The sequence below is a fragment of the Pundamilia nyererei genome, unplaced genomic scaffold (assembly GCF_000239375.1).
Source record: "Pundamilia nyererei isolate P.nyererei 1_Seehausen unplaced genomic scaffold, PunNye1.0 scaffold00068, whole genome shotgun sequence".
NCBI classification, from domain to species: domain Eukaryota; kingdom Metazoa; phylum Chordata; class Actinopteri; order Cichliformes; family Cichlidae; genus Pundamilia; species Pundamilia nyererei.
In genome coordinates this window covers 2,220,117-2,233,491 of record NW_005187469.1, presented here as the reverse complement: position 1 = coordinate 2,233,491, position 13,375 = coordinate 2,220,117, and the positions used below count along the sequence as shown (strand labels likewise).

At 41.3% G+C, this 13,375-nt stretch overlaps 1 protein-coding gene across 2 annotated transcripts in view; it reads right to left on the bottom strand.

The window, feature by feature from the left end:
• LOC102209273 (phosphatidylinositol transfer protein cytoplasmic 1) overlaps positions 1 to 9,184 on the bottom strand; it is a 72,795-nt gene extending 63,611 nt beyond the window's left edge. For both annotated transcript variants that reach the window (XM_005736297.2, XM_005736298.1), the window contains exon 1: positions 8,865 to 9,184. In XM_005736297.2, the coding sequence (XP_005736354.1) occupies positions 8,865 to 8,912 (48 nt within the window). In that variant the 5' untranslated portion in view covers positions 8,913 to 9,184. The remainder of the gene's footprint in view (positions 1 to 8,864) is intronic.
• Positions 9,185 to 13,375: the final 4,191 nt, after the last annotated feature.

Genomic DNA, 13,375 nt, shown 5'->3' with positions numbered 1-13,375 from the left:
TGTACCTCTGGTGCAAATTACTGACCTCTGTCATCATTTTAGGTGGGGGAACTTGCACAATCGGTGGCTGACTAAATACTTTTTTGCCCCACTGTAAGCCCAGGCACGTCTGGAAGCAAGAGCCACATCTCGTCCTTCAACGACAATTTACTACCAAAGAAAGGAGCTAATTTGGGCACCAGTTTAGCTCTTGGGGTGAGCGGGCGACCATAAACTGTTCCCCTTAAAGGTTTCAATTTCAAATTAGTTTAACCACTGGGGCAACAACCTCCGAGTAAAACCAGGCTACGAAGAAGACGATATTAGCAGCTGGTGATGTGCAAACAAATGGCTCAACCAAGAATCGCTAGCTTCATCCCACATGACAGGAAGAGCAAATGGTGGATGGAAATTACTGACGTGTTGGAAAAACAGGATTCTAAGCAGCTGTTTAAAAACTCGACCCAAATGCAACATCCCAAAACGATTCTTTAGTTTTTTCAGTTTTCAGTTTGTGACATGCAGCTCCTCAAGACTTACAAAGTTAAGTTGCTCAAGCTATTGTTAAAATAAGCTGCGTTAGGCAATTATGTCATACTTTTATTTAAAATTTGCAGCCAGAACACTATCAGGGCTACTTTTGCTCTTACACCTGACTTGTGCTGTGTCACTGCTTTTGCACTGTAATTGACACTGATGGCAGCTTATTGGAAAAGGACAATTTAAATGCCCTTTATTTACTTATCGATGCTGCTATGTGCAAGCTGCAAGCATCAACAAAATGCTGTTCAGTTTTGGGGGGTTTCTGTACTACATTAAATATCGCTATCACAAATTCTTTCTGAAATGTTGTGGTATAGTTTTGAGGCTACATTGTCCACTCCCAATAAAGAGAAACTAAAAAGGAGATCTTCACATACGTCAGCTGCTGCTATAGTGCTTCTATGTGTATGCATATCACTTCACGACGATGAATGCACACACTCCACGCGACTACATTTGCGTTCCCCATGTCTCCATGCTTTATTAGTAGTACACATCATGCATATCAACACTACATCATCATCAGCTCGCCTCTCATCCTTAATTTGTCATACATTACTTCTCTGATGCCCTTGCTGTCTGCTACTGGCACTGACTAATCCATTCACGCAGACCATTCCATGTAATTCCTGTCATCTTTCCTGCAAAATCTCTTCAACCACACCCCTGCGAAAGCTCTCTCGATAAACAACAACGAAAATCTGCGCAAACCCACTTGAGAGCAGCAAATGAATGCCTGTAATGTCAAGTGCTGTAAAGAGTCTGTGTATATTAATTTACACTCATCTTCTATCTAGACTCTAGCCTCTCATCCTTGTATCACATTTGTGCATATTTTGGTGATTTTATACGAGGCAGCATTCGCAATTACACTGAGGGCCAAAGAGAAGAGCAACCCTTTCAACTCTTGTAGCAGGATGTAGAGCAAACAGTAAAAAGGAAGTTTACATTTTATTCTAATCTCAGCATGTTTTTTTTTTCTTTTTATAAAGCATCTCCGAGACACGGCATTAGCATATGCACCCAAAGTAGCAAACAGTAAGCATTTTCAGTGACATTTCCCAAATTGAACACAGCAAGAAAGTTGCTTTGGTGTAAAGAATCAGCTGCTTTGTCTCTATTTATAGCCACATTTTACAGATTTAGCAGCCGCCTTCTAACTGTGGCTGCAAGTAGAAAACGTCTCTTATCCCTCCTGTGTGATTTGCTAGCGCGTTGGAAGAAATCCTTTTTTTCTCCATGGTGACACGAGGTTGTTTTATGCCAAGGCTTGATCAAAAAGAGCCTGCGCTGCACTCATTTAACTCCATTACTTATTTTTATGTGACTTTATGGGAAAACAGAAAATGATTAAGCAATACTCCTAATGATATCCGAGTGGGGTTTTTGTGTGTCGTGCAAATTTCCAATAAGTGATCACTCTCTCTCAAAACGTTTGGAACTGCTGTCCATCATTTTGAGCTCATTATCAGTCTCGCATAAGCGTCTCAGGCTTCGAGTGCTTGATGCTGCTATAGAGCACAGATCACTGAAGAGCTTGCAATGATCATGTGCCTTACTGTTGAAAACAAAAAAGAGGCACAAATACACTCATTCCAACTAAAAGTATGGAACATAAAGGAGAGGATCGGTCCAGGCGAGGCTGTCAGTGTTGCATGACGACATCATGGAGCTCTTATGTTATGAAAAGACCTTTGTCTCAATACAATCCAGATACACTAGCACACCGGCACACAAACACACACACACACAGCCATTTAGGAAATGAGAATAGTCTTCATCCGAGGATAATGGTCCGTCACAACCCATGATGGTTTCCTCTAGAAGAGTAAATGGCAGTAAATGAGACGCTGATTGAATCATAGCATTGTCATGTATACCAGATGGCAAAAAGGTCTTGCACCTTACCACGAAACCAACTAAATAAACAGCATGTAATGGGCCCTGTTTCCCAAACAAACTCTGGGGTGGTCTGGAGGGATCTAACAATGAAGTGCGAAAACAATATACTGAGTAAATGTGCAGCTCTGCTTTTGAATTAAATACTGGTGTTTTGATACAGGGATATCATGGAGCTTTGGGGTCATCTTGAGGTTACGTTAATATACTACGGAAGGCAGGTAATGAATCGAAAACTCAAACTTCCACCTCACTCATCTAACAAGCGCAAAAAGAGAAGTTCCCTACAGCAATCACCAATATCTCACTTTGCAACTTTATTACATTATCCATTCAAACCACAGGAACACCAAAGAAGCATTGCTGTTTTCATTCAGCCATAACAGATTTGTTCTTACATATTTTCTGCCTTTCATCCTGTGGACACATGGAAAATAACTGCTAGTGTCATAAAAATTTGCTCTGGGCCAAAGTATCACTTGACAATGGCAGCCAATCAAGTTAAAGAGACTGATCTTTTTCTGTTCCTCCAAAACAAATTAGATATCCTGGGGAAACAGACAATATTTCCAACACATGTAACCCTTTACTGTCTATTGAACAGTTTTACTGAGATAAAATTAGTACATCAAGCGATGGAAGCCAGTGTTGCGTGAAATTGTTCAAACTGCCAAGCTCGAGGGCTCATACAATGTCAGAACAATATGAATGCTTCCATGTGCATTTACAACTGATATTCATCAGTCACAAAATGACTCAGCAATTCAAAATCCTATCATGGCGCTTTGTAAATATCCGCTACATTACAGCTAACAGATGCTAACTGCACTTCTGTGTCCAAGTTGCTTTTAGTCAGCAACATCAATGGTAATCTCAGCTGTGTCGAAGCAGAGCAGGTGTTCAGCTGAAATTAAGCTATGCAAACATAAATTACACTACAGTAAGGTATGCAGGTTTCCTTTGGCAAGTATGTGGGCATGCTACATCAGGATATGCATTCTGTAATGAATTTATACAAAACTGGTAATTGCAAACATATGAATACCACGAAAAAATGTCGAGTTAGAAAACCACCTAGGTGTCCTTTGAACCTACCATCCAGACATCCCTTCAAGCAGTCAGCCAACCCTAAGTCTTCTCATTTATTAAGTCACCCTTCTATATATCAAGCCATCCATTCTCTCTAGCACCTAAAAAAAAAGCAGTTTCTGCAAAATCTGGCTTTACTACTCCCTCCAAATGATAAACATGGCGGTCAATAATGGATATACCTCTGGGTTTCCTCTAAATGTGTCATTCTTTTCCCAAAAAAGCTGTTATCCCAGCTCAAGTCTTTCAGGAGATTACAGCATTTCACAATCAGATGCTGTCATAATCCTTCAGTTACTGCCAGCGCTAACACCCCATCAAACAGGCATTCAGCCAAAGGGTACTACTGTCTGTCGACTACACCAAACAGACTAAAAACTCATGGATATTCAGTTAATTCAGTTTTGAGAGGGTGTGTTTTTCACTATCCTCTGCTGAATGTCATTATCCTCTGAGTCACTACAGTTAATAAGGAAAAAAGAGGCAATGAGGCCCTGCATCATTTTGTCTTTTCCCTTGAAAACATCGTGCGCTCTTGTGACAACCTTATTCAAATGATACGGTCTAGGTCTACATCTGAGCACAATTCAAAGAGATTCTCCGGTTCCCTTTTCATGACACAGATAAAGCTATTACAGTGTGAAATTGTACTCGCAATGAAAACTTTAAATTCATCCACCAGGGCTACGATCTCAAACAACTGTGCCGATGGTGCCACATAGAGACTCGGGTTAGCCAAAGGTTGACCAAAAATACATATCAAACAAAGACACTGAGGCACAAGTGAGAGCTGCTGCAGAAGGAAAAATATATAATGGCAGACAGACAGAAAGAGGAGAAGGAGGAATACATCCATCTGTGTCCTATCCTTTACTGGAAAGGATAGAGAGGTGGCTGATGAATTGTTGAGCGCCACGGTGGCTGATGAATGGCTCAGCTCGTAGGAGAAGAGAGCAGATTTATTCCCAAGGCACTTAAAAGGGAAAATGATTATTTCTTGGCTAAGTGGTTCTGGTTAGTATTACATGTAAATCTTCTGAGATGGAACTTTAAACCAAAACAGAGAAGCTACGCTATGAGTGAACTGCTTCAAAGGCTTGAGTTACACCGAGTCATCCTGGCCGTTATTATTACACTGACAAAATTAAAGTTAATATGAGCAAATCTTTTCATTTGCTAGGTGAGTCCAATCTACAACAAGGCTTGTGAGCATTTAGTTGGAAACTTTTGCCACTGCAATTTCAAGACTTATGAATACTTACTTATAAAATCTAAGTTTGAGGCTAAAATGAGCTCATCTCTGAAGCAAATCTAACAATATTACCACTTGGAATGTGTATGAATCCAAGCCTGTGATAAACACAGTTCTCTCTTTCTGCCCTGACTTGTCCACGCCACATGTTTCACTTTGTTTGTCCATCGGCTATTCAGTCCACTGACTAATACATGGTGCCTGACTTTAATCTCCTCTAACATCACGACGCTCTTGTCTTCCAAAAAGACCCTCTTTCTGTCTATGGCTATTGCTGACAAAAACCGTAATTTATCATAAAATTATACAAGGGATTGGTCTGTATTATAAATGTGTGTAGACTGACTTCACTTAGCTACATAACACAAAGCAGTAACAAGAACCTGGATATCAAGATATCCTTTTTCAGGAAATAAGATACTGCTTTTAAGAGAACTGACTGGACAACATGTATTTTTATGTGTCATTTTCTTACCTCGAAAATAACCTGCACCAAAGAAGTTTAGGTTTACAGAATAAGTTACTATGGGCGTGTAACCAAATAAACTAAGTTACCTCACCAAGACTGAAAACCCCGTGCAAAAACCTTCCACTAACAAAGCTTCATAGTACAGGCCTTGGGTGTTAACATCTAGATGAGAAGCAGCAGCTAGTGTGACTGATCATAAATACTGAAATGTCTAGTTAAAGTTCAGCTAGTATAGCCAACCCGCCGTCTGGTAATGTCTATTTCTTGGCTGAGAGTTGTGACATCATCTGCTGCCTGCCACTCAAATGTGTGGTCAAAAGATTAGATTTGAACAGAGAAAATAATCTCCTATAAGACCACGATGTGCTGTGTTTACACTTCATATTTGAGATTTTAAAAAATGGTAAAGATTGGAAATTAGTGAGCTTTAAAGGTTCTGTGCAAACTGGATTTCTTTCCTTTCTCTCTAATCTTTAAGCTAAGCACAGGAAAATGTTCGCGTGAACATAATAAGGTGTTCTCTGTGTGGTTTCTTTTTTTCTAGTTTCGTGTCCAAAGAAATTGGGAAGACCACTTTCCTCTGTTTAAAGTTGGAAAAAAGAATGAGAAAGGCAGAATATGGATGGAAAAATGCTGCAGCAGTAATACGTCAGGAACACACCCAGACAGGCATCTTAATCATCACCCAGAGATGATTAAGAGGAAAGAGAACTGAGCCTCACAGAGCAGCTCATACACTCTGGTATTGCTAAATGATTCCTTCAGTGCGCATGATGTTTGTTAAACTTGTATAAACACAGCACGGATAACCAGTCCAACCTCCGTAGTAGGGCTCGAATGACGCAACACAGCAAGCAGCAGACAGTGATCTCTTCCCAGAGACGACACACAGAAAGATGTGACCTTACATGTCCCCACGACTCTAAGAATCTAAGTGCACGTACGTACGCAGTATCGGTTTATGACACAAGGGAGCTTATAAGGGGAAAAAAGATCTCCCAGAACTTCCCCCATTACCCCCACTCCACTCCACTCCACTCTTCTTGTCCTCTCTGCCATCCTTTCCCTTCTGCTCAGCACATCAACCGGCAGCACAACGCGGTTTGTCCTTATGCCTCATCTGTCTACTCTACCCTTCCGTCTTTCATTATCTTAATCCATCCTTCCTATCCCTTTGGACTGGCAGGAAACTGGATTTTCAGGAGCGAGGGGACGACACTCAGCTCAATGTGTGCAGGCTTGATAAGAATAGTAAGAACAAACAGGCCAAACTACAGCCTAATATGTTTTTCCCCCAGATCATTAAGGAGGTTCCTTTCTGTAACAGGACTGTCAGCAAACAATGGTGCCCTGCTTCCTGTGTTTCATCCAAACATGGATTTATCTTCACAAATAAAAAAAGAAGCAAAGCGCGGGGCCTGTGTGAGCAGTAGTGGATGACCACTCTCCTCCTTGTTTGCTGAAAAGTAAGAGTAATGTCTCCATCCCTGTTTTCTTTTTAACTATCAGATTCTGAGTACAGTACAAAAGCATCAGTGTTTTTGAGCATTTTGGTCCATATTATTTTTTTCTTCACCTTTAACTACATACACGCTACACTCCTTATACTTCCAATTTTACTGTATTTCTAAGAGTATATTTAAGTATTTTGTTTAGCTTCATTGCACCTCATCATACAAACCTCAATAAGGGTTTTAAAGCTTGACAATAACCATAAATAGCAGGGTTTGGGGTTTTTTAAGTTCACTCTGAGTTTACGTGTGCTTTTCATAGTTTGGGTCTAGCCCGACTGCAGAGGAAGGAAAAAATAGCAACAGGAAGTTAAAACAGCAGGTGCCAAAAAGTCAAGCCTCACTGTAACAGCATTTTTGAAAGTACGAACTGGTAAATTAAAGTGTCATTGGCTCAGCATATTCTCATAAATATACACATAAGCGGTTGTCAGGTGCTCCCACGTATCAGCAGACTTGTAAATAAAGGGAAAAACAGCAGCATCCAATGTGGTGCTTTGAATTTTTCGTGCTAGGGTGACCCTCTTGTTGAAAACGCGATTGCAGATTGAGCCTTTGATTACACTGTTCTTGCTTCTCATAACTACCATCTGTTCACAAGTTAAACCGACGTGACAAGAAAGTGCTCGCTATTCCTCTAAGCTTATAAAATGTTCACAGGAAAGGCTGCTTTACTGAATGGAAAAAAAAGCATGTGTGAACGCTAAGACGCATTATCACCGCACACACACACCACAAAGGTGTTTAAGAACACAGGCATGAGCACACTGTCCCTGTAACACCCTTGTGCAAGAAAACGACTTCTCCCTTTTAACCGCAGGTCTCTACATGAATTGTTGGTGTGAAACTTTGCGTAGTCTCTGTGTTGAGAAAACTGCTGCTGACCATGGCAAGAAAAGTGAACTTATTACATGCGGCAAGATTTTCCCAGTGAATCTAAAATTACTGTGTAAGGCTGTACATGTAAACGGGAGATGCGTGTAACTGCACTTCAGTGCAAAAATCCTCTCTTCCTGCATCTCTAATCATGATTTCCTCAAATCCTGAAGGTGTCAGAAAACAAGAATATAATGAGGGTTACACACATTTGCTGTTGGAGAACTCAATCTCCACATCCATGTATGAATCAGAGAGCAAAAATGAGGGAAATATGAATGAATGAGTTCCCCGTAAAAGGCCTGACAAAAAAAATGGTCTCATTATCTGCTCACGCTTTACAATACTTGTTTCTTTCCTCAGAGATGACCAAGTCTCATGTGGATTTTACTCTTAAAGTCTGGGGTTGAGGAGATGCCACTGGAAAGCATTGTTCCACGTGACTATACCAGCCCCCAGCCATAAGAACACCACCCCCTACACCCACACATCACAACGACAAGAGGGATGGAGATGAATGAGAAAAACAAAGGCCTGGGTGACAATTGATAAACATGCTGTTGTGCTGTACAGCAAGCATGCCAGGACAAGAGAGCAGCGATCGTCTTCACCTTCTAATTTTAGACTGTGTCACGGGACCAAACAGACAAATAGGTTGAATACAGACAATGGACAATTCTTTCTGACATCGCCGCGTGCGGCACAAGTGCATGCAGGTATCAGTGTGCCGACCCCTGCTCTGCATTGTGTTAGTGTCATCGTGTGCAGCATTACATCAATGCAATGTAATATGCATGTAATTGCCTGCATGTGAGCAAGTTAGAGTGTGCGGCCGTAAGAGGAAGAGTGAGAGCACACTGCCACTGTACGCAATTCTACCACCAGCTGATCAAACAATCGGATCTATAATTGGTTTTATATTTGATGGAGGCGTTTTACGAGCTGTGCAAAGGCACCTGCTTGTATTGGGAGTTCTTTGTGTTGCTATGCGTTATCAGACAAAAAGTAGTGATTTAAAGTGCGAGTAGAAAAGTGCCGATAAAGGCGGAGAAGTGTGCATAAAGCGCAGATAATAGATTAGTCTCCAGTGAAGTTAACCTGAACGCATTTCTCACTTCATATGACCTCCTGCCACATGTCTGGGACAAGCAAACCCATGGCGTTAGCCGCTAAGGTCGTCCGAACAGCACTGAACCCCGCTCGTGATTTAAAAAATAACAAAAGAAACAAGTGGTGGAGAACTTACCTCCTCTACTGTGAGGGGCATGCATATCCTGTACTCCTTCATCAGCATCTTCCCCCCTCTTTTCTGTTTATTCACAATGTGTCAAACCAGCCGAGTAAAGGTTCCCTCCGCCGACCGACGGGATGTGTGTACAGTCTGGAGACGTGTCAGAGCATGTGAGGGGACGTGTAGCCCGAGTTATAAAACGCTCCCGGAGTTCCGGCTCACTACTTTCATCAGAACCAGAGGACGCAGTCTTAGGCGCTGAACGTGAGAGGAGAAGTGAACTCGGTTCTGGGTTGTTCCCTCCCAACACACTGATGACGCGTCAAGTTGAAGCAAATGACGCTGGACACAACCGGAAGTGAGCATATGGACCATTAAAATAAGAGCAGAAGTGTGCGACTGCAATTTGAATTGATCCCGTTTTCTACATATACACATCATTGTTGTTGTTTGGCGACATATTTTTCACTTAACTATTTATACTTTATTCTATTTTGTATTGCCAGAAAGTGGAACGCCATATTCCAAAGGGTCAAAAGGCACAGGTTACTTTTTTTGCAAGTTTCAATTGGAAGTGAGTTTGAGGACAACATTAGGAAAGGTGGTTTGGGCATGTGCAGAGGAGGGACAGTGGATATACTGGACCACGGATGTTAACCATGGGGCTGTCAGGCAGGAGGGGGGGGGGGGGAGTCCACAGAGAAGATGAAAGTAGTGAAGAGTTGATGTTGGTTTCACAGAGGAGGGTATTTTATTAAGAATAACAATTTTTTAAGAACTTGCATCACTATGGTGTTACATGAAAATGTTGCCCTGTGTGCGGCTTCTTCTTCTTCTTCAGGCTGCTCCTTTTATGGGTCACCACTCACCACAGTAGACCATCTGCCTCCATCTCACCCTGTCACTAGCATCTACCTTCACTACCTCTGCTCCTTGCATCTTCACTGTTTCACCCGTCTTCCTCTCAATCACACACATGTATTCTGTATCTGATGCCTGATGTAATGCCACACCCACTGTCACTCCTACTGCACACTCACCACTGTCTCACCGTGCTCATATGTATGCTTCACCAACCCTTACATCTTTCTCTGCCACTCCCGGCTTCCTCATACAGTGCCACAGTTCCTCTCCTTGCACCCTATCGTGCTTTTTTTTTCTAGATCCATTAAGACATAGTGCAACTCCTTCCTCCTTAATGCCTTTAATTTTTAGTCTGAATGTGTTTATATTATGCGAGTTGTTTAATAATTCTGTTCATCATCAAACTGCCAAAACTAATTATATCTGTGGGCATCAAACACTGGTCGAACTTAACTTTCAGTTAATTTGTAAATGACTAAGTACAAAGATGCAAAAGCAAATTTCTTATTTGCACTGAAAACAAAAGATATTTAATTTATATTTTTAAAGAAAAAGAAAAAAGTGATTATTCAAGATTTAGTGGATTACATTTTATTTCCATTAAATAAAAACCTGCTTTAAAGTTTAGGGTGCGATTATTTAAGCTATTATTTTGAAAAAGCTAATTCACCGGATGTGGCATTGCCTTTTGCATGCTGGCTGCACAGCTTTCTGTTGGGGATGCCACAAGAAGTAAAAAGCTAAACTGCTGACGAGTAAAGCTGAAGGCTTCTTAAAGCAGCGTTTGTTAAGCAGCCTTCAGCTTGTAGGCAGTAAAACTGCGGTTTAAACGAGTCCTTCAGTCAGATGAGAACGAGGCCCTCTGCAACCCCCTCCGCCCCCCGACACAAACACACACACTTGTAAAAACAGCTCGCAGGGGTATCGGAAAATGTAAGCACTTAACAGCAGTCTAGGCCCCCCTTCTTTCCTCTGCTTGGCCGGTTGAAATACGAAGCGGCTTGCTGGAAACATCGGTCTGCTCAACCACAGCACAGGAAACATCAGCTCACTGCTGCACTCCCCCCAACCTCCTCTCACATGTCTACATAGTGCTTTTGCTTCTCGATCAAAGACGCATTTAGCACATATGCACAGACCACTGAGAGTGAGCTATAAAGAGTTTTAGATAGTTTCAGCAGGGTGAGTATGGTGGGAACATTTTGAGAGGATCAGACACTACAGCATTTTAAAATGAGTTAGGGGTTATGCTGTGTACTGCGTTCTTAGTCCAGATGGCTTCAGATAGCTGGAGAGGAACTAAGGAGAAGCTAAATACAAGGGTTATGGTTCATTTGTTGTTTTCAGTAGGACCATCATGATACCTGAGAGCCAAGACAGCAAACATGTGTCTTATAAACTGCAGCTACTAATGTTGGCCTTTCAGTGGGATGTAAACGAACTGTACAGTTTGCACAATTCACCCATTAAACACACACACACACACACACACACACAGGTTTCACAACATATCTGAAGAGAGGAAGTCAGGATTGTTAACTCACTTGACCAAAAATTTGGCCTAAAGGATCTGGGAACTATTATTATACTGTTCCATAACCTTCATTTATTATTTTAACATTGACAGCCAGTGCCCTCTTTTAACACACGCACAGATCTTTGTCTCATCCTAAGTAAGGGTTGAAGGGAAAAACTTTGCAAGACCTTCAGAATATTGGTGCTAATATTTCTGACTCCAGTAGAGTTCAGTAAGTACCTTCTGGTACTTGTATAACACTCTGTATTTGTAATTGGATTTCTGTAGTTTGTGAGTTCCTTTTGAAAACAAGACATTTTGTCAGTGACAGTAATGCTGCTGTCCATTAGTGTCAGCTACGCCTGCTAGAATCCGCCATACTTTAACACAGAGAATAAATTCAAATAGATGTCGTACATTTTTTTTTTTTTTAAATGTTACAGCATTGTAAGAATATAAAAAAATTGCAAATGTGACCAGTTTGTGCATGACTGTGGCCTCGTTAATGTTAAATGGCCTGTATTTATATAGCGCTTTACTAGTCCCTAAGGACCCCAAAGCGCTTTACATATCCAGTCATCCACCCATTCACACACAGGTGATGGCAAGCTACATTGTAGCCACAGCCACCCTGGGGCGCACTGACAGAGGCGAGGCTGGCGGACACTGGCGCCACCGGGCCCTCTGACCACCACCAGTAGGCAACGGGTGAAGTGTCTTGCCCAAGGACACAACGACCGAGACTGTCCAAGCCAGGGCTCGAACCGGCAACCTTCCGATTACAAGACGAACTCCCAACTCTTGAGCCCCGATCGCCCCAGTTAAAGTTAAAGTACAGATCACACACCTAATAGCTAAAACATTTAATGCTCTTAAAGGCATTGCTTACAGGGATACATTATTAAGTGATCAGTTAACATTAACTCAAAATATCTGGTGGCACAGTTGCTACAGAAGAGCTATATGAAAACAAGCATCATGTAATGTGAGTTTCCTCACAGCAATGTAAGTTTTTACACCATATATTAGGAATAACAAAAGATAACTTTAACACAAAGCTTGAGCTCCTCATCAACTCAACTCATCTTTCTTAATAAACTTAACTGAATGAAGATTCAAGTGATTAACATTGATTCAAAACACTTTTTTGAGAGAAATGTTTACAGTTTTCCTTGTTGTGTTCTAGTTAATGGTCTAACATTAAGTAGCACCATTTTACTTGGGCCTTATGAACAAAATGAGTCACATTTTCAAAGAAAGAACTTGCATAATACAGCACTCAAGAAAATTAACCCCGCTGGCACAGCAATAAAGCACGTGCCACTTCTTTGTGAACCTGCAAATATTAATTTAAGTGCTAAATTTACCTGAGCTTGCACTGAAAAGAACGTCTTATAAAATACATTGTGATTCAATGTAACTGTGTTCACATATTTGGCTTTCAAACAGCCCAGTAAGGTAAAGGATTATTAAACCCAAAGCACAGAAACACATCCATGGCTGCTATATTAATAATGGATTGCATTGACATAGTGTATTTCGAGACCCTCAAAGTGCTTTACAACTCCACTATTCATTCACTCTCACACACTGGTGGTAGGCATAGCTGGCCTGGGGCAGACTGACAGAAGCGAGGCTGCTATGTCACGCCATCGGCCCCTCTGGCCATCACTAGTAGGTGGTAGGTGAAGTGTCTTGCCCGAGGACACAATGACCAAGACAAACAGTGTTGGGGATCAAACCGGCAACCTTCCAGTTACAAGATGAGCTTCCCAACCCCCTGAACCATGGTCCACAGTACTATAGTACACTAAATTGAATTTAATCATTGCTGTATTCGAATTCTGTTACCACTCCAGAGATGCATGGGTGGTATTGTTTTTTTTTTTTTTATGGATTTCAAAGGGGAATACCAAAAATGTGCTTCATGCCATTAAAAAGAAGCCTAAGATACAACTGTGCAACTGTTTTATAGCCATGTCCTGGGTAAATATGACATTCTTTTAAATGCCTCAAAACCATATGATAAGACATGTCTTAAGACAGGTCCTAAGATATCACAAAACTCATTCCTTGCATGAAGCACAGTCACACAAAGGTTTAATTCATTAGTCAGTGACACATAAAACAAGGAAGAGCTTCTTAA